General features: G+C 53.0%; 1 protein-coding gene across 1 annotated transcript; it reads left to right on the forward strand.

Moving 5' to 3' along the window:
• Positions 1–4: 4 nt before the first annotated feature.
• On the forward strand, positions 5–24,868 carry LRRC38 (leucine rich repeat containing 38; the record flags this gene model as incomplete). Its single annotated transcript, XM_012662488.1, has 2 exons — positions 5–647; positions 24,434–24,868. Coding segments are annotated over 2 exons (897 nt in total), but the record flags the coding sequence as incomplete, so codon positions are not given.

Consider the following 24,868-nt stretch of genomic DNA (forward strand, 5'->3'; position numbering starts at 1 on the left):
GCGCCCCCGCGCCGGCCCCCGCGCCCCCGCCTGCGCCGCGGCGGCGCTCGGGCTCGGCTGCCTCCTCCTGCTGCTGCCGCTCGCGCCCGGGCACGCGTGCCCCGCGGGCTGCGCCTGCACCGACCCGCACACCGTGGACTGCCGCGACCGCGGGCTGCCCAGCGTGCCCGACCCCTTTCCCCTGGACGTGCGCAAGCTGCTGGTGGCCGGCAACCGCATCCAGCAGATCCCCGAGGACTTCTTCATCTTCTACGGCGACCTGGTGTACCTGGACTTCAGGAACAACTCCCTGCGCTCGCTGGAGGAGGGCACGTTCAGCGGCTCGGCCAAGCTCGCGTTCCTCGACCTCAGCTACAACAACCTGACCCAGCTGGGCGCCGGCGCCTTCCGCTCGGCGGGGAGGCTGGTCAAGCTGAGCCTGGCCAACAACAACCTGGCGGGCGTGCACGAGGCCGCCTTCGAGACCCTCGAGTCGCTGCAGGTGCTGGAGCTCAACGACAACAACCTGCGCAGCCTCAGCGTGGCCGCCCTGGCCGCGCTGCCCGCGCTGCGCACCCTGCGTCTGGACGGGAACCCCTGGCTCTGCGACTGCGACTTCGCCCACCTCTTCTCCTGGATCCAGGAGAACGCGTCCAAACTGCCCAAGGGTGAGCCGGCGGCGGGGCTGGGGGGAGGGAGCAGGGACAGGCCACCGCCGTCCTGAGTCTGGGCGTGAGGGGCCCTGGCCAGCCCCTGGGGTGGAGGGCGGGGCTCAGGTTGAGTTGGGAAGAGGAGGCTTCGGGGCTCGACCAAGTGCCCTAGGGGAGAGTTGCCCCAGGTAATCCTACAAGGTTCCCAGCCTGAACTTTTTCTGGGTCTCTGCTGGAGAAGACACATCTGAAATTCTCTGGAGTTTCCGGGCCCTGAGGACTGTAGTTTTCCCCTGTTTCTCCAATAACTCACTTTTCCAAGTTAGGGACCTTTCAGTTCTTGGGAGTGACCAGGATGATCTCACTGGGCTTTGAATCCTAGGACTGGTGGCTGCGGGTTACTGATAGGTCCCTCCTAAGCCGAGGGCGCCCCACAGTGTGGGAACGGCCCCATTCTCAGTGCTGTGGACCGACAGAGCCAGCCGATTGTCAGGGCTCCTGGGCAGCATCTGGGGCCTGAGCTGGCCTCTCAGCTTCTCAGATCCGGTTTGTTCTTCTGTCCAAAAGGGGAGGAATATTCCTGGGAGGGGTAGTGGCAGCCCGCTAAGATCCAGTGATGCAGTAATGATTAATAGTTCTGGGGCTTCCAGCCCAGATGTGAAAAAGCTGAACAAAAATGTTGTGGCTGGTGCCCCCTTTTTTTCCCTGGTGTACACTTCCAGGGGTGGCGTGGACATACATACCCACTGGTGGACAAGAACACAGGGTGCGGGGAGTTAGGGGGCCCTGTGGAGGCCAGCAGGAAGGAAGCAAAGGCCGAGCTGAGAGGGAGGGGACGGCAGCATCCGTAGGGAGGAAGCGCCTGGCCGGGGCCGGTGGGTGCCCTTCCCCTCAGTGGCCTTCCACTGTGAGCCTGTGAGCCTGTGAGCGCCAGTGCCTGCAGTGGTCTCTCAGAGCTGGACCCCGCCTCCCACTTTGCTGCCCAGGCTGTGGCAGAGTTGGAACCAGAGCTGTAGAGCACAAATGAAAGGTTATGTACCTGCAGGTTTAGCTTCAGAGTATCTCCCTCCATTAACTGAGAAGCCAGGGTTGCTGCTCATCTATGTGCCAAATTCCTGTGGTCCCTTCCTCACTGTTATACGTACATACTCCACACGGGCGGTGGTCACTCCTCAGCAGATGCAGGACCCTGAGCTGGCACTTTCAGCCCAGGCTGGCTCTACCACGGGAGCAGTTCCTAAAGAGATCCGGCCTGCAAGGTGCAGAGTTCCCCAGCTTTAAACTTTGCCCTCACTCACTTGCCTGGCTCCCCAGACCTCCCCACCAGAATCTGTCCCGGATTCAGGAGCGCCTGGATGAAGACCTCACTGAGGGATGGGCATACGCCCTGGTTCTGGTTGTTCCTGCCTTTGCTTTTTGGCGAGGTTGGCATCAGTCACCCCCTTTGCTGGTGGGGTTGGTGTAATTGGCTTCCGCTGCTTTCCGGATGAAGGAGTGGTGTCAGGAACAGGAACTGCGGGTTCCAGTCTCAGTTCTGTTATGGTGGCTGTGACCTTGAACAGGCCCCTTATCCTGTCTGGCCCTCGGTTTCTTCGTCTCTAGATTTGACTATAGATTTGAGTTGGCCTCTGAGATCTCCACAGAGCCCTGCATGTGGAGTCTGAGCCCTGGATATGGAGTCTGAGACGTGTGTTTGAATCCTGGCTTAAAATCCAGGGGACTCTGGGTAGGTCACTTCACTTTTTGGAGTTGCACCTTCCCCATATGTGCAATCGGGACGCAGGTGATGCTGCCTCGTCCGTCTGACCGGGTGGCTGTCAGGGTCAAGACCAGGCGATGTGGCTGAAAGTAACAAGCAGTATGAATGTAGCGTGTTTCTCCTCCTCCTGTCCATGGTATCGGGAAGAAAACGGACACCAGCTGGGGGGCAGATGGACAGGTTCTGAGCAAGGAGCAGTGTCCAGGGCCCTGGGGACAAGGCGGGTACAGGAGGAGGTTGTTCTCATCCAGCAGGGAGAGGATGGAGGCAGCTTGAGGGCGGCCTGAAGGCTTCTGGCACCTCCCAAGGTGTGGTGCCAAGAGCAGCTCTGGGCTCATGCAGCTGCCTGTGCTGTGTGGCCAGAGCAGTGTCCCCCAGACCGTGCACCAGAGGGAGGGTGGGCAGTGCAGGAGCTGGCACAGACCTTGAAATGAGAGATTCAGATCTAGATTCAGATTTCTGATCCTGGGCAAGTCTCTGACCTCTCAGAGCCTCAGTTTCCCTGCCTCTGCATCCACAATGTAGTAATGGCATCCTCTACCGTGTTTGCTGTGAGTTTTAGGTGAGATCAACTCTGTAAAGGATGCAGTGGCGCTTAGTGAAGCAGCACGTGCTCTGTAGACAGATAGATGTTAATCGCCCCCCCTTCCCTCCTCCCACATGTGAGCGGCTGCTCCTACTTCTTGCAGAGCCAGCAGGGCCGCGTGGCTACCAGCCCGGGCTCTGGCACAGCTGCTTGTCTGCACATCCTGCCTCTACTGCTTACTCGTTGCGTGACCTTTCTGTATCCCAGTCTCCTCATCTGTAAAATGGGGATGATATAGTATCCACCTCATAGGCTCGTTGGGAGGATCAAAAGGGTATAAGTTAAGAGTACTTAGAGCAGTACCTGGCACACAGGAAGTACTGTGTAAGTGTTAGTGCTATTGTTATTATCCTATGTTAACTAGAAGGCTCTGAGCAGTGATGTGTGACTTGCCCAAGATCACACGGAGCTGGGCGATGCACCAGGACCTCCTCGCTCCCGGCCCCCTGCCACACCGACCACCCACTTCCTGCCAAAGAAAGTCGGCTCCATCAGGGACCAAGCGCCAAGACTTTCTAGGCAGGTGCTCTGCCTCTTCCAGGGTGGGAATTTAAAGGAGCGAAAAGGATCCTGTCCCTGCTGCCTTTCCCTTGCCTCCCCTGCCCCCTCCTCCCCCACAGACACAGAGCTTTCTCCCTGTGACCTTGACTGGCTGTGACAGTTGCAAAAATGTGTTGTCTGCCAGTTGAGCCTCCCCTTGTGGCCACGGCACTGAAGGACGAGACACCGTTAGGCCCACTGGTGCCCTTGGTCCGGGCTCCTCCAGGGTCTGGGGGTGGGAAGATCTGGGTCTGAGGTCTGAGCAGGAGCTGCCCTGCTGGAGGCAGGAGGGCCAGGGGATGCCAGAATACCTAGCTGCCAATTAGCAAAAAGCAAAACACAACAATACAACAGACAAACAAAAAAATAATTTAAAAATATTATTCGCCATTTATCTGAAATTCCACATTAATTGGGCATCCTGTGTTTTATCTGGCAACTCACTTTGTAGCTTGCAAGTGCTGTCTCTTTTAACGCAACAGCCGTGCCTGGAAGATACCTTTACCCACAATTTACCCAGCAAGAAACAAAGGAAGTGCAAAGAGGTGAAGTGGTTTGCACAAGGTCAAGTAGCTAGTGGCTGAGATAAGCTTGACCTCAGGAGTGTCCAACCCACACCGGATTGGTAGAAAGAGAGAGTGAGACCATCCCGACTCCGCCCCTCCCCTAGTCTCTGATTCTGCTGGGTGGCAGCAGCCTGCGTCCTCCTTCCAGACCCAGACTCTGCACCTGGTCTGGTGGTTTTCCCGTGAGACAACAGGCTCCAGGCAGTTTGGGACAGTGGGTCGCCAAGGGGACAATGACGATCTCTCTTTAAGTAGACAGGGCACCAGACCTGGTAGCAGGGATCTTGGAGATCACTCAGGTGACCTGGGAGAGAATGGGGAGGGCCGCAGGCGACCAGGAGGCAGCAGCAAGGACACCCTTTTCACAGATGGGTGATCTTTCAAGCCTTTCATGTCACATTGTCACATCGTCTTCCCTTTACAGCAGCCCAGCAAAGTAGGCAGGGAATGAAGACGGAAAAACGGGGAGCATGATGGTGCCATCCGAGAGCCCCCTGCGCGAGGATCTCTGGGGGAGCTCGGTTGAAGTGCAGATTCCTGGGCCCCCAGACCTACTACTGACCAGGCCTGGGGACCTGCATTTAACAAGCCCGCACCTCCGGGGGAGTCCTGTGCGCATGAGGCTTGAGCACCGCGGCTGGAGCGGGAAGGGCTGTGGCTCAGCAACTCACGGGCTGTGTGACCGCGTACACATAGCCCGTCGTCTCGGTGCCTCGGAGTTTTCTCTTGTAAACAAAGAGTGTAGGTAGGAGGACTGTGAGGCTCCTTCCAAGTCTAAAATTCTGTGGTTTCAAGGGAGGGGAATATTGACTTGGTTTTGGAAATTGGGAATTCGCGGCCTGAGGGAGCCAGGTGTCCTCCAAAATCCCCTCTGCGGGATTTCAGGGCTGTGGTCTCTGTGCAGCAGGGAGGGGCAGAGCCTCTGGCAAACTGGCACTCTGGGATCCTGGTCCCGAGATGCTGGGCAGTGTGGAAGGATGTCCACATGCTGTCCCCAGCCTTGCTCCTGGGGCCGTGGGAAGAAAAGGCCACTGGGTTTGGGAAACCGAGGCCAGCAGGCACAGGGCTCTCTCTGTGCGTGGCTCTGGAGGAGCACGGAGCAGGTGACACAGCCCATGCCGTGACCAAGAGTGCATTACAGGAGAGGCACGTGCAGGCGTTGGGGGATGCTGCATTCGCCAGGCATCCTCCTGCACCTCCCTCTCTTGCCACAGCCACCTGTGGCCTGCGGGTCACTGCCCAGGGTACTAGGGAAGGGATGCGAGCTGATTCTCTTGCTCTGCAACCTTGACACATGGAGGTATAAGGAGGGAGGGTTGGGAGGATGGATGGACTGAGGCGGAATTAAACAGGACCACATGTCAGACCTTGGGTCTGCGAACCCTGGTCCCTGGGTGGGGATAGCTTCCCAGAGAAGATCCACTAAATCGTCTGACGTGTCCAAGCATTCAGAGGCTCAGATCCCTGGTGGGGCAGACCCTGTGGGAAGCGTCCTCTCCAGGAAGGGGCGCCATGGCAGGCAGGTGCTCCCAAAGCCCCATCACCAACCCCACCTGCTTACCAGGCCTGACTCGGGGATCGCTGGGGGAGCCCACCCCCATCTCCCGGTAACTCTACCTCCCTTTTCTGATGTCAGACACTGAGGGCCTGGTTTGGTCAGACGAGTGGGGACTTCTTGTCATGCTGACAAAATAAACTATATTTCAGCCAGAGGGATAAAACTCAATGCTTACCTGAAGGTCATACTGGTCCTTTCTCCCAGGTGACTCCAGAGTGACTCTATTTCTTTTTCTTCTTTTGTAAGTACCGCATGCTAACCGATTGCACCACTGGAGCACCCCTTTTCCTTCTTTTAAAAAATAAAAAATAAAAGCAGGCCAGGCGTGGCGGCTCACACCTATAATCCCAACACTTTGAGAGGCCGAGGTGGGAGGATCCCTGAGCCCAGAGGTTTGAGTCCGGCCTGGACAAGATAGTGAGACCCCGTCTCTACAAAAAATTTAAAAATTGGCCAGGACTGGTGATTCGAGACTCTAGTCCCAGCTTCTAGGGAGGCTGAGGAAGGAGGATCGCTTGACCCCTGGGGTTCAAGGTTGCAGTGAGCTGTGATCACACCACTGCACTCCAGCCTGGGTCACAGAGTGAGACCCTGTGTCTAAAGATAGATAGATAGGTAGATAAAAACAGTTTTATTTTATTGATTATAAAAATAATAGGCTGTCTTATTAGACTGGGGAAATATAGATAAATATGAAAAAAATAAAAACTACCCAGATCCCATCACGATTAAAGTTTTGCTATATTTTATTCTAGTTTTATTCTTTTTTTTGTGTGTGAGACAGAGTCTCACTGTGTTGCCCGGGCTAGAGTGCCGTGGCATCAGCCTAGCTCACAGCAACCTCAAACTCCTGGGCTCAAGTGATCCTCCTGCCTCAGCCTCCCGAGTAGCGGGGACTACAGGCATGCGCCACCATGCCCGGCTATTTTTTCTATATATTTTTAGTTGTCCAATTAATTTCTTTCTATTTTTAGTAGAGACGGGGTCTCGCTCTTGCTCAGGCTGGTTTTGAACTCCTGAGCTCAAACAATCCGCCCGCCTCAGCCTCCCAGAGAGCTAGGATTACAGGCGTGAGCCACCACGCCCAGCCTTCTAGTTTTATTCTTATGTCTATATACACATGTAAACAAATTGATATCACACTATATACATTTTTCCTCTTGAGTTGTGAGAGTTTCCTGTCATTACAGTTCCTTGAAGATTTAACTTTTAATGGCCATATGAATAGGTCATTTCATATTAATTTAGTCTGTCTGCTGTTGTTAGAAATGTGGGTTGTTTCCTTTTGTCTTTTATATGTAAACAATGCTGCAGTGAACATCCTCACAGCATGTAAAGTTTGTGGAAACCTCTGGTATTTTTTTGGGATGGAAACACGGGGTAGAAGTTTATGCTTATGTTAAACCCCCACATACATTTTTGCCTAGAGAGCTGGGACCATTAGCAGAGAGTACAGGTATAGCCACACCTTTCCCAGCTTTATGTATTCTCGTTTAAAAAAATGTTTTTCAGTTTGGTAGGCAAAACAACAACTTCTTGTTCCTTATTGCTTTGGTTTGTGTTGTTTGCTCACCTGTCGAGAGAACGTTTTGTGTGTGTTTATACCTAAGAGAATCATGTTCCTGGCAGAGGTTGATTGAGGTCTCAGTTTTCTTGCAAGTGGCCTCTCTCCTGCTATTGACGGATCCGTACATGCCTGTGTGCCACTTTTAACTTGTCTCTTAATTGGAGGTGAGTCACGGGGGTGTCACCTTTCTCACCGTTCCCAGTGTCCAGGAGCCGAGTGCCAGCCTTTACGGGCGCCGTGGTCTGCAGTTCCGGTGGAGAGCCAAGTGCAGACTTGACGTCAGGCAGTTTCACAGTGTGCCCTGTCTTGGTTGCTCCCTGGAGAGCCCCCACAGAGTCCCCAACGCCAGGTCTTTCTGGAAATGGTATATTCCTCATGTCACTCTGTCAGTGAACTCAAAGGGAGACCTCTTCAATGAACCTGGGATGAACAGCCCCAGGGGGAACACAGCTGAAGATTTGGTTCGGGGAGGTCAGTGTCACCTTTAGGTGCAGTGGATACTTGCTGGCCAAGTCAGACACCCAGAGGGTTAAGCCCTTTCAGCCAGGTGGCCATTCAGTGCCTGCTGCCCCAGAATCTTGTGGTCTCGAACATAGTTTGCAGTGTGAGGGGCTGGGCAGGCCTTTGGGCCGGAAGGGGTTAGAGAGAGCCATCGGGACCTCTGTGTCATGGGGGGGTGTGATGAGTACCTGGATCAGGCGTCTTTGTGGCCTGTGCGTCGTTCGCGTTCTGCCCACGGTCAGATGAGAACACAGCGGATGCATCACTCCCGCTGCCCAGGTGTCTGTGCTGCTGCCCATCCGGGTTCTTCCCCTCCCCGTTGCCCACCTTCACCTCTTTATATTCGGGGCTGCTCTGCCTTCCTCGCTGCACCCGTCCCGGCTCCTGAGGCTGGGCGGGAGCCCGTCCTGTGTGATCTCCTGGGATCCTGCACTTACTCTGTCATCACTGTTTGACGTTGCAGGTCACATGTCTGACGCTTTTAGAGGACACAACATGTGTCTTGTTCCTCCTCAAATCCCCAGCGGGTGGGACAATATAGGGCATGTTTGGAAACCTCCCGATGGCTTCCATTGCACTTAGAGTCAACCCAGCTCCCTCTTGTGGCCCGAAGGGCCCCCTTCCCATCATTGCTCCTCCCTCCCTGTCCTTCCCCCTCCCCCACCCGTCCTGCACCACACCAGCCTTGATCTATCCCTGGAACACACCAGGGACCAACGTCCAGCCAGGGCCTCTGAACTTGTTGCTCCCTCTGCCTGCCTAGATCTCCAAATGGCTGTGTCTTCCTCATCACTAGGCTTCCAATCAAGTGTCACCTCCTCCAAGAGGCCTTCCCTGACCATCCCATGCCCACTCCATCTCTCTTGATCATATCTGCGTATTGCATTTACATCACCACCCTCACCGCGGTAGACGTTATCTAGTCCACAAATATAGTCCCGCTAGACACACAGGCTCTGAGAGATCAGCATGCTCGCTGCTGCCAGCTGTGCCCAGTGTAGGCGGGTCTCACTGGGGCTGTGGGAGTGAGTCAGCCAAGGAATGCACACTCCTGAGGGCCACCAGGGGACGGGCCAAGGCCATTGGCCTTAGCTTTTATCCTCTGCAAACGCCCCCTCCCTTTGGTCAGCAAAGCATACCCAGATCACCCTCAGCAAAGGCCTGGCCTGTATGCGGGTTCTCTGGGTTTCCTTCTGGGGTCTGTGTGATCCTGGTCAAACCCCGTAGCCTGCCTGCGCCTCTGCTCACTGCGAGGGAGGGAGGGAGCTGCTCCGGCCCTATCTGCTAGGGCAGTGGTGGCCAGAGGAAGGAGTCCTGGAGATGGGGCTGGAAGGTTGTCTTCCCTCCTCTGCAAAGCTGGTGGAAGTGGCTGATGGGGGTGCTCAGGAGGCTGCAGATCCTAGTTTAAACCCAGCTGAACCGGGCACCTTTGCTTGTCAATTCACAGGAACTCTGGCATGAGCAAGTAGAGGGTTGTGGTCAGGATGCAGGGGCGTGGTGTCACCAGGAACCTTGGTCCTGAACAGTCAAGCCCCAGGGCATCCTGGGAGAGAGAGCTAGGGGCACGGGGGACACAGCACCCCTCTATCTTGCTCTCGTCTCTGCCTCTCTCACTTTCTTATTCTTCTTATACTGCCAGGTTTCCTTTGCTTTGCCATCCATGTGGCAAAAAAATACCGCCCCCCTCTCCGCCCCCTGCCCACCTGCTCCACTCAGGAGCCCAGCCAAGGCCAGGCCAGACTGTGGTCCCTCGGTCCCAATTTCCAGACCTCAGGAGGGGGCTCTGTCTGGCCCCTTTGGGAGGTGTCCCTCTCTTTGTGCAGCCAGCTTGGGGGATGACTGGGGTGACACCGGGCACCGTGGTTGTGTGGGTGAGGCGTGGAGTTTAGGGAGAATCATTGAGGGTGGGGGCTGGGCAGGCCACCCACCAGGCGCCCCTGATTGTGGCTGTGCATCCAGTGGACCGTCCACTGGCAGATAAGCTCCCCGATGTTCCTGGGCCTCTGTGTCCCCTCTGTCAAATGCAGGCGACAGCATCTGCCCTCTGCCCTCAAGGGTTACCATGTGAAGAAGCTCACAGTGCACTTCCGTCCATCACCACACACGGAAGCTATTACTATGTTTTTTGTTGTTCGAATCATGGAAATGCAGACAAACAGACCAGATAGGTACACAGGCTTACAACCGAGCTTAGGGCTTGGCTGTCAAATCCCAAACACCTGCTGACCCACGCCGGCGGCACTGTCCTCCCAGGGCTCTTGGCCGGCCCTTCCACCTCAGAGGCTGCCAGTCAAGGAGCCTCCTGGCGTTCCATCTTCTTCATCCTCCCAGCTGGTTATGCGATACATGTCACGGGCAGGGAGTCAGGACCTTGAGGGAGGTACGGGCCACTGGGGACTAAGGGGCAGCTTCTCAGAGCCCAGACCCAAGCAAAGAACCAAGAGTCAGTCCCTCTCCTGAGTGATGACCCTGAGTGAGGTCAGCAGGAGAAGCGGCAGATGGGGGTCAGTGGAGAGTGTGGGCACGTGAAGGACAATTTAGGGCACGGTGCTGGCTGAACTCCCCCAAAGCATGTTCCTCCCTCTGGCCGCCATTTGTAGACCCCATGCTCTAGATGACCACGAAGTCCCCTTCTAGTTTGATTTTAGCTGGTGTGTGACCTCTCGTGCCAGCCTCCTCTAGGGCACAGGATGGGAGCGTCTGGGGGCCCCTCCCCCCCAAGCTCCCAGCAGAGGTCCCCTGGGTTGGTTCCCACAGCAAAGGTCCCACCACCCCAGGAGCCCACTTTTGAATCATAGGTGCAGAGTATATTATTCTCTTGATACCAAGAAAATACCCCCTCCCCGAATTATTGGAAAGAGTAGCATTGCTCTTTCGTAAGACACGAATGAGGTGGTGTGTGCTTTTAAATGTAACCATCCCAAATAGTTATCTGCATCAGAAAGGTGGGAGCCTGGAGGCCAAGGGAAAGAAGTGCGTCCCATAGAAAAGTGACAGGAGGGTATACAGCCAGGGGCCAATAGCGATTTTCTCTGGATAAACGGGCAGTCTTATTTTATGTTTTGAAATAATTGATAGACTTTATTGTTTTAGAGCAGTTTGAGGTTTCTGGAAAACTGAGCAGAGAGCAGAGAGTTCCCTCTGCCCCACTAACCCTCACTGTGTCCCACTATTAGCATCTTGCACCAGTGCCGTATTAACACATCCGCACGACTGATGGGCCGATATCAGTGCAGATGTTAACTAAAGCCCGGAGTCAGTGTACAGGAGGGTTCGCTGTGTGCATCCTGTGGGTTTTGACAAATAGATCACGTCATGTGTCCACCGTCACAGTGTCACACAGAACAGCTTCTCCGCCCCTAAACCCCTGCCCACCTGTTCAGCCCCCTCCCCTCCTTCCTGAACCCCCAGTAACCACGGATCTTCTTACTGTCTCTCCTTTTGCCTTTTTCAGAATGTTGTATCGTTTTAAATTTTGCTTCTGTGTGCTTTCCAGTGTTGACACAATGGACATGTGTGATGTGTTTCCTTCTAACTTTTTATTTTAGTGTAGCGCACACACGGACAAGCGCACACACCCGCCATTGGCAGCCTCTTGGCTGGGCTCAGAGCCAAACTCAGTCCGTGAGTCTTCCTGACTCAGAGCCCTGCCTTGGAGGGCTGTAAATGAAGGTGACTTGAGCCCAGTAGAGGAAACCAGAGCAGACTGAACACCTGGTGAAAGCAATTCAACTCCCACCATCTGCTCCCGTGAGAGCTTTATCCGGAACAGTGACCCTCCTTGCTTGTCAAACAGATGTCAAATCACATCGCTCCTGGGCTCAGAACTCCCCGGGAACTCCCATGTCATGAAGAGTAGAAGCCACAGTCCTTCAGAGGCTTACACACCCCTGAGATCTGACTTCCTCCTAGTTTCTTTCTGATCTGGTATTTCCTACTGTCCTCTCCTTCATTCACTCTGGTCCAGGTTCCCCAAATTCCTGCTGTTCCTCACGCACGGCAGGCCCAGTCCCACCCCAGGGCCTTTGTACCTGCTGCTCCCTCTGCCTGTGGCATCCTCGCCCCTCACTCGTCTCAGCCCCTTGCTCAGAGGCCACCTACTTCCTGAGCCTGTTGAACCCTGTCCCCTGCTGCCCCCGGCTCTCCTTCCCTGCGCCCTGTCCCCTCTGTGCCTCTTTTCCCTATTGCACCTGTCACCATCCGTCTTACTGTACATTTTGCTGATTCACTCATTGTCCGTTTGTCTCACTAAATTGTAGCCACAAGGGCAGGGACTTGTGTGTTCTGTTCGTCATTTTAACACGGTACTAGAACTGTGCCGACAGGTGACAGGTGCTCGATAGGTGTGTGTGGAAGGAATGGCTGCCTCGTGGGTGGACGCTGAGCCAAGGCAAAGGGAAGACGAGTGGGGAGGAGGGGCCTCCAGGGCTATTGCCCTCGCTTGGAGAAACCCATGTGGCAACCTCGTTTCCTCCAGGTGTTGGTGATTTCAGGGTCCACCCGGAGTAAATGCAGCAAAGGCAGAAGCAAGAGGGCGCTGCTGGTCACTGAGGCGTAAACCCGCATAGAATTCCAGACGTGGTGACACTTGGATGAGGAGGTCGGAAGCGGGGAAGGTTGGGGCCCCTGTACCCCTGCAAATCACAACTTGTAAGCAGTTACCTGGGCTTCCTGTCTATTGGAAAATGCCAGATAACGCTTTGTGTTTGGAGAGTAAGGCCGTGCTGATATAGGAAAATTGATGTTCAACTCTCAGAGGTAGAGACTTAGAAGAACACAGTCCCTGTCTCCAGACACCTGAGAGGCTGTCACTGAATAGAGGGGACTTGCTCTGGCCTCAGAAGATGGGCCTGTGATTGGGAACGGCAGGGACACGGAGTTCGATGCACCGTAAAGAGGAACATGTAGCCATTAGAGCTCTGCAAGTAGGCTGTCTCGGGAGGTAGTGAGGTTGCCATCACTGGAGGCATTCAAGCAGAGCCAAATGACCACTTTGCAGTGGTGCTGCAGGGAGCATCAGGTATTGGGTGAGATTTCTGCCCAGGGTTCTTCTGTCCTCTGATTCTGACTTTCCGGGGTTCCTGTCCTCGTTCTGCTCGCTGGAGGAGTAGGTCCTGAAGGAGCGTCCTGGGTGCTCACACTCCGGTGACTGCACCTGCCTTGATGCCTGGTGCCGTCCTCCCCCCTTCCCTTCCCCTCCCTCGTGCTTCTCCCTGAACCTAAATAGACAAAGCTCTTAAGCCGCGAGGCTGAGAAAGACGTGCAAAGCTCCCAGCCTCTCGCACCTCTCCGGTCTCGTTCTGCTCACACCGGATCCTCGTCGGAAACCAGATCACCTGCCAGCAACCAGAATTGGTTTCTAAATATGCATTGTGGAGTCTAGTTCATGTCCTCCCTTGAACCAGGACACCGACCTTCTGCAGCTGTGCCCGTGAGCCCGCGTAACCTGTGCTTGCAGACACCCTGGGGCTGTCCCACCATTTTGGCCACTGGGCTCATGCATTCCATCCTGAATGTTTGTCATGCTTCTGACCATGCTCCAGAGAGACTGGCTCCAGCATGTTGTCACGGACCGTTCCGTGGCTTCCTCAAATCACATATCAAAAACTTGTGTCCCCACCCTCTTATATCTATAACTCCTGCTTTAGGCTCAGAACCGCACTTGGTGAGCTTCCCTGCTTCAGGACCTGGCCTGGTAGGGCTTAAACCAAAGGTGACTGGAACATATTAGCAGAAACCAGAGCAGACTAAACACCTGTCGAAAGCAAATTCAGCTCCGGGTGCTTGGGACATAGTGAGTCTGACAAAGACTCTGTCCTCTTGGAGCCACCATTCCAGAAGACTCAGAAAAGCTTAGACTGTAGGGTTATCTAATCTACCCTTCTTCATTTTCAGATAGGAAACCTTGGTTCAGAGAGGCCAAGTGACTTGCACAAAGCCACACCGCGAACTAGTGAAAAGCCGAGGCAAGAGCCAAGCCCCCGATTCCCGGTCCAGCATGTGCCCCTCATACTGCACAGCAGTTGTCAGGGGAAGGTTAGCACAGTGGCGAGTGCACAGGCTTTGGATTTGGATCCACCGTAGTCCAAATCCAGTGCCTTTGTCTCCCAGCTGTGTGAGCCTGGGAAAATTGTTTAACCTCTCTGTGCTTTGGTTTTCCCATGTGGAAAACGTGGACAGAAATATTCATAAGTCTATTGTGAGGTCAAAGACATGATCCCTGTGAGGCGCTTGGCACAGTGCCTGGCACACAGGGCATGGAGAAAGTGCCACTGTCGTTATCATCCCTGCAGTAAGTCCGTGTTGCCACTCAGGCTACAGGTGTGTCTCAGTGAGGTCTCACTAGAGGTGGGTAGGACTAAGAGTGGGGACACCTGGCTCCCAGGTTTGGCTCTGCCACTGACCCACTGGGGGATGTGTGAGTTTCCTACTGCTGCTGGAACAGGTGACCACACAGATCTGTCATGCACAGTTCTGGAGGTCAGGTGTCCAAAACGAGTCTTATGGCCAAAGTTGAGATGTCCGTTTTCCTCTCACCTTTCCCAGCTCCAGAGGCTGCCCATGTGCCTCGGCTCTCGGGCCAGATCACCCTGACCGCGTTTCCATCGTCACCTTTTCTTCCCTGACCCACCTGCCTTCCTCCTACAAAGACCCTGTGATTACATCAGACCCACCTACATGGTCCCAGATAGTCTCCCCATCTCAAGAACCTTAGTGATTGGCCTGGCGCAGTGGCTCACGCCTGTAATCCTAGCTTTCTGGGAGGCCGAGGCGGGTGGATTGTTTGAGCTCAGGAGTTCGAGACCAACCTGAGCAAGAGCAAGACCCCGTCTCTACTAAAATTAGAAAGAAATTAATTGGACAACTAAAAATATATAGAAAAATTAGCAGGCATGGTGGCGCATGCCTGTAGTCCCAGCTACTCGGGAGGCTGAGGCAGGAGGATCGCTTGAACCCAGGAGTTTGAGGTTTCTGTGAGCTAGGCTGATGCCACGGCACTCTAGCCCGGGCAACACAGTGAGACTCTGCCTCAAAAAAAAAAAAAAAAAAAAAAGAACCTGAGTGACATCTGCAAAGCCTCTTTGGCGCGTAAGGTAACACAGTCGCAGATTCTGAGGATTCGGGTGTGGATAACTTTGGGGGTCTTTATTCTGCCTCCTGCAGGGACGCAGCTTCCCTTTCCCCACCGGTGGAGGTTGAGTCAGATACTGCACAGGCTTCTTTCTCATGAACTCCCCCTGCCCTGTCCCCAACACCTCGCCCTGAGGCCACTTCCCCAAAACTCCACATCCCTGCCCTGGTGACAGCAGTTGCCACAGTGCTGGGAACTGCTAAAAAACCCCCAGGTACGGGGGCCTGCTGCCAGGATCCTGGCTCCTGCTGCTGGAAAAATAATCATAAATATAACCTCAAAACCAATTTGGTTCCCGACTTGCCAGAAAAATCAGAGTCGCTTTTGTTGGCAAGTTGTTTGGGGGCTGTTTGGGCACAGAGAACGCCTTATGGGCTGAGGGGGAGATCCTGGCACTCACAGGAAGATGTCCCTGGGACGACTGTCACAGGCAGCACAGGGGGGAATCCCCAACCTCTGGGCCGGAGTGGCCCCCAGGGAGCCTCAGAGATCAGCAGGTCCCACGTGGTCAGGGGAGGGAGGGAAACCCGCACCGCTGAGCAGAGATGCAGCGTATCTATATGACAAAATCGTGAACTCTGCCTTGTGTGGACTTGTCTGCATTGTGAGATCCCCTGCGTCTAGAAGAACACGAGCATTAACCGCCAGACACATCCTGGATGAGTTGCGGGGCTGGGTAATTGTTATGTTTTTCTAAAAATTCTTTTTTTTAAAGAATGAAATTTTTTCCCATTTTCTTCTTTTTTTATATTACATTTCCCCCCAAAGAATGTAACAACAAAATGTGGCCTATACATGCAATGGAATATTACTCGGCCTTAAAAAGGAAGGGAACCCTGACACAGGCTGCAACGCGGATGAACCTCCAGGTTCATGTTACGCCAAGTGAAGTAAGTCGGATGCAGAAGGACACCTATTGCATGACTCCACTTGCATGAAGTAGCCAGAGTAGTTGAATTCACAGAAACAGAAAGTAGGAAGGGATTTGCCAGGGGCTGGCGGAGGGGGAATGAGGAGTTAGGGTTTAGTGGGGACCGAGTTTCGGTTTGGAAAGATGGAAAGTTCTGGAGGTGGATGGTGCTGACAGCTGCACAGCAGTGTGGATGTAACTTAACGCTGGCTCCGTCCTTACCCAGGGGGCTGTCCTGTGCTGTGTAGGATGCCCAGCAGCATCCTGGCCTTCTACCCACTAGCCGCTGGTGGCACCCGACCCAGTGCGACAACCAGAACTCCCTCCAGTCATCGACAAATGCCCACTGAGGGGCAGATCCACCCCCAGGTGGGAAGCATTGCTCCGAGGGTTGTCGAGGAAGAGGACTGAGTGGGATGATATGGGAAGTACCCATAGTTCCTGAAATCGTGGGCGTTTCAATGAATATGACTTCCCGACAGAACGTCATCTTGACAGTGTCATAGGAGGGGCCCACTAGCACACGCACCCCTCTGCGACCCGGGACACGCGGCACGTCTCTTCTTCCGGCCGGCCAGCAAGCCCACCAGGGGAGATTGTCTCTGGACGTGGTGCTTACGAGGGCGGGTCCAGGGAGGGAGCCATGGTGGGGTCCGGGGTCTGATCATCCAGAGGCCACGTGGAGCTCTGATCACCATAATGAGGTACTTACGGGCCCTTCTTAGATGTCCTCATGCTGGCCTTACCAGAAGGTTCTTTCTAACCAGATCATCAGCAATAACTAGACACAGGCTAGTGTCCCAAGTACTCGGCCCGGGGCCCGACTCGTGGGAGGTGCTTGTTACTGACGGTGGCGCCAGGGTGGTGGACAAGGGAGGGTGGAGGCAAAGCGGGTGTCGATGGCCGAGCTGACGGCTGTGATGGTGACATGGGTGGGGGGGGTGGAAACTCACGCCTTCCTTCCCCAATTCCAGCCCTTTGTGATCATTCTCTGCTCATCTCTTGTTGGGGGAGACCAGTTGATTTCCGCTGCTTGTGTGTGTGCGACTGGCGTCTGTGTCCGAGGTGAGGGCTGGGAGTCGGGCTGGGGTGCAGGGAACCGAAGAAGTCACGTCCCTGGTGCAGCATCCTTGCTGCCGGACTGTCCCTTCTCCAGGACGCTGTCTGTGGAGCCAGGACAAGCCAGGCAAGCCTTTGACCTATCGCTGCAGCTGCGTCTTCCTCTTGCAAAATCAGCTTGTTACTTAACCAGACGAAGTGTCTGCTGCCTGAGACGGGATTTTAATTGGGAATTCTCCCCCTGCGTGATGGTCGATACTTAATGAAAGTGATGGTGGAGAACAGAGGTTAGCACTATCGGAAATTAGAGCTGGTGTTCCCTGGCGCCCCTGCGCCCGGGAGCAGGAGCGAGCCCTGCAGTGCCCTCGGATGCCTCCGGACGTGGCAGCGTCCTCTGCGGCAAGAAGCGCCGCAGCAGCAGCGGCCGTAACACGTGCAGCTTCTCCGGGTGCTCAGAGCTGAAGTCCGAACCTGGTGCCCGGGAAGAGCACGAAACAGGGAATCAGGAGACCTGGATTTCAGTCCAGACTCCCGGTGACCTCAGACAAATTGCCAGACTTCTCTGGGCCTCTCATCTGTAAACTTCGGGAGAGGAGTGGGGAGGGAGGGAGATAGATGTCAAATGTGCCTTCAGATCTAACCTTCTAAGACGCTGCGAAACCAGGGGTGCTGGCTCAAAGTCCAGCTGTGCGTGTGAAAGGCCAAGAGGCTGCTTCTGTTTCCTGGGCCTTTGGGGGTTGGTGTTCCGGAACGGTGACAGGGAGGACAGGGAAAGGTGTTCAGCTCTCCTGGTAATCAGAGAAGTGAAAATTAAATCAACAATATACTCCTTTATGGACTATCAAACTGACGGAGATGAAAGGGTGACAAAGTCCATTGTTGGTGTGAGTTCAAGACTCACAACCTTCAACTTGTGGGAACATATCTTAGAGAAACAACTAAGGATGTGCACAAGGCTGTTCATTTCAGTGTGGCTTCTAGTACGAAAAAACTGGGAACACCCTGGGATTGGGTGAGTATATCATGGTTCATCTCCCCCAAAATACCCTGCAGCCATCAAGTGTGATGCTTTATAAATTATATTTGTTGAATGAAAAGATGTTCCATATTGGGCTATCCACCAGAGTGGCGGAGTATGTCTACATGGTGTGTTTATGAACACATACACGTGGGAAAATTCTAGAAAGGTAAAAGCCAAAGCGTTAACCATGTATTTATAGGTTCTTTTATTTCCCTTCTTTTTATTTCTTTTGTCTCAGTGTGTTTGCAGACTTTGCCCAATAAGTAGAATTAAGAAAACAAAAATATGTTTTTAATCACCGAAAACACTTACCAGAGTCTGCTGATCTACATTATGCGGTTCCCGCGAGGCCAGACCCGGGGAAAGGCCCAGAGAGATCCTCTGGCTGCAGCCCTGACTGCTGGCAGGGGGCCGGGCCGGTGCAGGAGATTAATCTCAATCTACCATCCGCTGTGTCACCGTCTATTTCTGGAGAGCGGCAGCTCTTCACCCTCTCCAGCTCAGGTGTCAGCTGCTGGAGAGAAGTCATCAGTCAAGGGGAGAGGGACCAGAGGGGTGGCAGCAGGCAGGACACCCAGCTGCCCTGCACAAGGGACATGCCCATCTCTTCTGAGTGTGTCCTGGAGGAGAAGGAGGACGTGGCCATAAAGGGAGGGCACTGTGGACCCTGGTCTGCCCAGGCCAGAATGAGGTGGAGGCCACTTCGGCTTTGGTGGAAGGGAGATTTGGGTTGGAGGAAGACCCATAACGAGACAGAAAGTAGGACGTCAACTCCCTGCCCATGGGTCATCTCCCTAGGAGGGTGTGAGCTGCATCATTACCATGGCCTCCCAAGACCCTCATGCCACCAAGCACATGGTTTTGTAGGGACACCTGGACAGAGTCAAGTGGTTTGTGACTGCGGGACAAAGGCTGATGGTTAGGACAGGTTCCTGCTCATCCTTGAACTCCGTTTTCCCATAATCCATTGATTGGGCTGGGTGCGGTGGCTCATGCCTGTCATCCCAGCACTTTGGGAGGCTGAGGCCGGAGGATCGCTTTGGAGCCAGGAATTGGAGACCAGCCTGGGTAACATAGCGAGGCCCCATCTCTATAAAAAATGTTTAAAAAATTAGCTGGGTGTGGTGGCGCGCACCTATAGTCCCAGCTCTGGCATTTCCTCGCTGCGTGGTTTTGGGCAACTCACTTGCCCTTTCTGTGCCTCAGTTTGGTCATCTGTAAAACAGGGTTAATTATAGTAGCCTCCTTCTCCGGTGGGCCTGGGGAATAAATGGGCTAACGCGTGTGAGGCCATAAGGGCAGTGCCCGGCACATGCCAGGTGCCGAGTCAGCATTGTTTACTTCCTTTGCTATTCTTATCTCAGACAGCTGAAGAGGTGGGTCAGGGAAAGGAGAGAGAACATTCCAAAGTCAAGCAGGGACGTTGCAGGACCTCCCCTCCACACCTGCTCGTGCCCCACACAAACCCGTCCTTCCCCCCAGAGTCCCTCCGTGGGCTTCCCGGGGCCTCTCCTGTGCAACTTTTCACGTTCTACTTGAGGTGTCCTTTGCACACGTGTCCTGATGCCTCTCCCCTTAGACCTGAGCTCCTTGAGGCCAAGGCCACCTATCTCTGTCTCTGTCTCTCTCTCTTCTCTGTCTCTCTCTCCCTTCATCCCTTCCTCCCTCTCTCTCTCCATTCCTCCCTGCCTCTCTTTGTCTCTTTCTTTCCTCCTTTTTCCCTTTCTTTCATATCCATCACTGCCCTAAGCATAAGGCCCCACCTGTTTTTCTTAATGCCTGAATTAAAGGAAGCCATTTAATAACTGAATGTCTGCTGAGCAGCTAAGAGCAGGCCCGCCTTAGAAGGTTACTGTTTATTCTGCTCCAGTTGCCATAACAAAATACCATCGACGGGGTGGCTTAGACAGCAGACGTCTGTAGACATCTGCTTCCTTGCAGTTCTAGAGGCTGGGAGTCTGCAATCAGGTGCCAGCAGGGCTGCATTCTGGAGAGGACCCTCTTCTTGGCTTGCAGATGGCCACTTTCTTGCGGCGTACTTGCATGGCAGAGACTAAGAGAGAGAAGCAGAAAGAGAGAGATACAGAGACAGGCTCAGGTAGCTCCGTGGTGTCTCTTCTTATAAGGGCACTAATCCCATGAGGAAGGCCCCACCCTCATGACCTTATCTAACCCTAATTACCTCCCAAAGTCCCCATCTCCAGATACCATCGCATTGGAGGCTGGGGCTCCAACATATGAATTTTGGGAGGACACAATCATTCAGTCCATGACAGCTGCCTACTTAGCAGAGCATTTCAATCTAAAGCAGTAGTTCTCGACCAAGGGGACTTCGTCCTCCCCACCCAGGGGACATGTGGCAATGTCTGCAGACATTTTTTATTGTCCCACTGTGTGGGGGTTGCTGCTGGAATCCAGTGGGTAGAGGCGTGGATGCCGATAAACACCCTACAGTGCACAGGAAAGCCCCCACATCAAAAGGTTATCCTGCCCCAAATGCCAGTAGTGCCCAAGCTGAGAAACCATGGTCTAAACTGAGGTCCTGCAGGGGAGAAGAGGGGACCCCCAAATCAGACTATACCGACTCCAGAGTTCTGCAGTTGGTCTCATAGCCCTTTGAGATGCTTCAGTAGCAGTATCCTCCTGCCTTCTGCTGGGCCCTGTCTGCCTGCCTGCCTCTCTTTGTCCAACTCTTCTTATTTCTCTGCACTTTATGAGCTATGAAAACCCATCCAGTCAGTGCATCTTATCATGATAGCGCCACTATCGTCGTTCCAAAGTCCCCCGCCCCTGGTGGGCTTGCGTGCAGCGTTTTTCAAACAAGCCCATTTCTTCTAGCCACAGAGAATGTGAGATGACATTTTCTAAAATTGTCGCTTTGTAAAAATGCCAAGACCAATCTCAAGGCACAAAGAACATTGTGGAAATCAAAATTGACTCGAGAAGTCGTGTCCAGCAAAGGCTGGATTAAAATGACAGGCACTGTGGGCTTGTGTTACTGTGTTGTGGTTGTTTTCCATTTAATACTGCTTAACTGAAGGCAAGGATTTTTAGAAAGTTTCTGTAGCTAAATAATGACCTGTTACTAGCTTGAAGGTTGCAAATAATCTACTGTCTTTAGAAACTGCCTGTGCTTCGTGTGATCCGTTGGTGTCCATCTTATTTATCTGCACGTGTTTGGCTGGATGTGAGCTGCTAAGAGGAGGCAGGTTGATTGCATTTTCCATTTTTCCATTGAAGAAATCAGTGTCTGCAAGGGAACTCCAGTGTAACCCTGTCGTAAAGCTCTCCTGTTTTATTCAGATGCATTTAAAATGCTCAGAAGAAGTAGACAGAAGTTTGGCCTCTTTAAGAAAAAGAGAGTCAAAAACTGTAATCAAGTATAAACTGAAGAAGCTTACAGAGCTAATTCCTTGGCTCTGTAGAGCAGACACTGATGCAGGGGGAGAGGGAGCACTGAGGCTGGTTGCTAGGCAGTGGTTCCCACAGGGAGGAAAGCATCGGTGGGTTGGTTGTAGACTACGTAAAAGATGGACCAGGCTAGAAGGAAGGAGGAAGCTCAGATACTCTTCCACCACCATCTCTTTCTGAGCTGGAGAAGAAAAGACACACAGATAAAAACTCCAAGAGTGGTTGGTTGCAGGGTTCCTGTGCAATCAGCAGAGCTACTCTTTGGAGGACAGAAGCCAGCTAATTATCGAGGTGAGAGGAAATCATCCCGACTTTCAGATCGTGCTGGAGTGGGTGGAGGGTCAACTAGTCAAAACCTGGAAGCACTGGGAAGAGCGCAGGGGAGGTTTTCCTGAGAGTCGGAAGGAAGCCAGAGGTAAGCAGAGAGTGAAGGCTGTTGAGCTTCGTGTCAAGATGGTGTCCTCACATCTCTATGGCTACTCCCGCTGGAAAAAGGGGACCTTATTGATCAAAGGGTAAGAGGCAGTCTCCAGAGCCAAATGCCTGGGTTCGAATCCTAGCTTCATCACCTTGAAGCTGTGTTGCCAAAGGCAAGCTATGTAAACTCTCGGTGCTTCGGTTTTCTCATCCATAAAATGGGCATAATTGCAGTACCTACTCATAGGTGGCTGTGAGACCTGAGAGTAGATACATATGTAGCACTTAAAGCAGTGTCTGCAGTGTGACTATTAGTTACTACTACTTTGTTTTCTCTCCTCTTCCAGATCAGAAACAGAAGATCTGAGCTCTTTATGCATTCTAATATCATGCATTCTCTTGTAACTGAGATTTGTAAAGTCGTGGCAGTCATTTGGGTTGGTGCATAGTTTGTGTTATGTACCAGTCAGGATGGGCACATGATGCTTGGTAACAAACAGTCTTTAGTGGCTCAGCAGTATGCAAGCCACTTTGGTTCATGTATCTTTGGTTCATGTCCAGCGAGGGCTGGGGCTGGGGCTGGGGGGCTCTGTTCATATTACTCATACAGAATATCGGCCATGAGGGGCTTTGTCTCAACACGTCTGTCTTTCCAGCCTCAGCTCGTGCCAAGTTCCCCTTTGCCCACTCTGCTGCCCCTGGCTGCTCTGTGTTTCCAGGGTGCCAAGCTCTTGCCTAGCTTATCTTCTCTGCCTGGAATGTTCTTCCCATGGCTGGTTCCATCTCATCCTTTAGACCTTAGCTAAGATAACACCTCCTGACTACCCCATCCAAAGACACTCTTTTGTCCCAGACATTCTTTACCATTTCACCCTCATGTTTCATCCTGAACATTTTATTATTAAATAACTCTGTCTACTGATTTATTGCCTGAAACGTAAGCTGCATAAAGGCAAGGGTTTTGTTTTATTCACTGCCGTGTCCTGAAGGCCTAGGACATAGCAAATACTTAAAAAAAAATTCGTGACATAAATGAATGTCTGTATTCTCCCACTAGAATTTACATGCTCTGGGTAGGGGCCTTATTGAGCCTTGTTTATCACCAGTCTCTTGGCCCACACAAAGTACTCAGCACATATTTGTTGAATGAATAAACGAGTGTCTAGACAGCCACCTCTCATGGTGCCTAGTTTCTCACGCCTCAGGCAGGTCTCCCCGTAGGCTCATGTCAGTAGATGGGAGTGTAGAATTTACCTGCAGTTCTCTTCACTGCCCCCTACTTGACCTGGTGGCAGATGGGGTTCCCCAAGAGAAATGGCTTAGTGATAAGGGAACAGTCAGTGGGGCGGTATCTCTGAAATGTTATAAACCAGCCAGGTGCAGTAGCTCACGCCTGTAATCCCAGCACTTTGGGAAGCTGAGGTGGGAGGATCACTTGAGCTGGGAGTTTGAGACCAGCCTGGGCAACACAGCAAGACCCTGTTTCTACAAAAAATTAGCCAGGCCTGTGCCTGTAGTCCTGAGAGGCTGAGGCAAGAGGATCACTTGAGCCCAGGAGTTCAAGGATGCAGTGAGCTTTGATTGGGCCACTGCACTCTAGCTTGGGTGACAGAGCAAGGCCCCGTCTCTAAAAATTAATTAATTAATTAATTAAAAATATTGTAAACCTGTGTTTACAGGTTGTAAGCCTGTGTTACAGACGGGCTAGGAGCCCGTCTGTCACCACCAGCTGGCTGGCAACTTCTGTCCCTACCACTTTATGGCAGCCATGGGAAGAAAACATCAGCTTCCTGTGTCCCCATCTCCTGCACCCCCGGCTCTTCTCTTCTTGGCTTTCCTCCCTCTTTGTCTTACACAGGCATAGGGGCTACAGGCCAGGTCTCCGGAGCCAGACTGCTTGAGTGGGAATCCAGGCTTGGTCACTTACTAGCTGTGCAACTTGGGGCAAGTTACTCCACCTCTCTGAGCCTGTTTCCCCATTTGTAAAATGGGGATGCTATTGAGACCTACCCTGTGGAGTGGTTGTAAGGATTAAATTAATTAATATAGGCCAAGTGCTTAGAACGGTGGCTGTCCCATGGTAAGTTCTATGTAGCATTTATTGTTATAAAGTACTTGCTCAGCACACACTCAGTTTTGGTATTTTTCTAGACTGGAGGGTTTCAAATTTCTTCTTAAGTGAGTCAGACATTCTTCACGTGAAATATTAAAGACAACCCCAATATATAAAGCAGAATTTAAAAGGGCTTTTCTGGTCTGGGCATGGTGGCTCACGTCTATAATCCCAGCACTTTGGGAGGCTGACGCAGGAGGATCACTTGAGCCCAGGAGTTCAAGACCAGTCTGGGCAACATAGTGAGACCTCATCTCTACAAAAAATTTTAAAAATTACCTGGGCGTGGTGGCGCACACCTGTAGTCCCAGCTACTCAATAGGCTCAAGCAGGAGGATCGTTTGAGCCCAGGAGTTCGAGGCTGCAGTGAGCTATGATTGCACCACTGCACTCTAGCCAGGGCAACAGAATAAGACCCTGTCTCTTAAAAAAAAAAAACAAAAATGTACTAAATTTTAGACCAGCATATTCTGATTTTTTCCTTGGTGATTACTCTGAGGCTTTAAAAAAAAAAGTTTACATTCCATTCAGACCAGCTTTTCCCCCCTTTTATTTTTGGGGTGTGCTCCCGCTTTGCTGGCCCTGTAAGCACTCACCTTGTCAACCTGTAGGCAACCCGCGCTGCAGCCTAAACCTCTCTCTCCTTCTGCCCGCCCTTTCTCAGGCCTGGACACAATCCAGTGCTCCCTGCCCGTGGAGAACAGGAGGGTATCCTTGCGCGAGCTGTCGGAGGCCAGCTTCAGTGAGTGCAAGTTCAGCCTGTCGCTCACAGACCTGTTCATCATCATCTTCTCCGGCGTGGCCGTGTCCATCGCCGCCATCATCTCCAGCTTCTTCCTGGCCACCGTGGTGCAGTGCTTCCAGAGGTGCGCCCCCAACAAAGACACAGAGGACGAAGACGAGGACGAGGACGACTGAGCCACCTCTTCCCGTTCCTCATTGTCCAGCTCCGAGCCAGCAGCTCCTCTCTGAGAAGGGAGGGAAAAGCATCGGCTCCTGTCAGTGAACAGAACAGAGCCTGCTCTGCGTCTTGGCCCCTGGATGCCCCACTGGAACCCCTGGTCACAGGGTTTAGAATCAGCAGAGCAGAGAAGGGCAG

Source organism: Propithecus coquereli, unplaced genomic scaffold (genome assembly GCF_000956105.1).
Source record: "Propithecus coquereli isolate 6110/MARCELLA unplaced genomic scaffold, Pcoq_1.0 Scaffold77, whole genome shotgun sequence".
Taxonomy (NCBI): domain Eukaryota; kingdom Metazoa; phylum Chordata; class Mammalia; order Primates; family Indriidae; genus Propithecus; species Propithecus coquereli.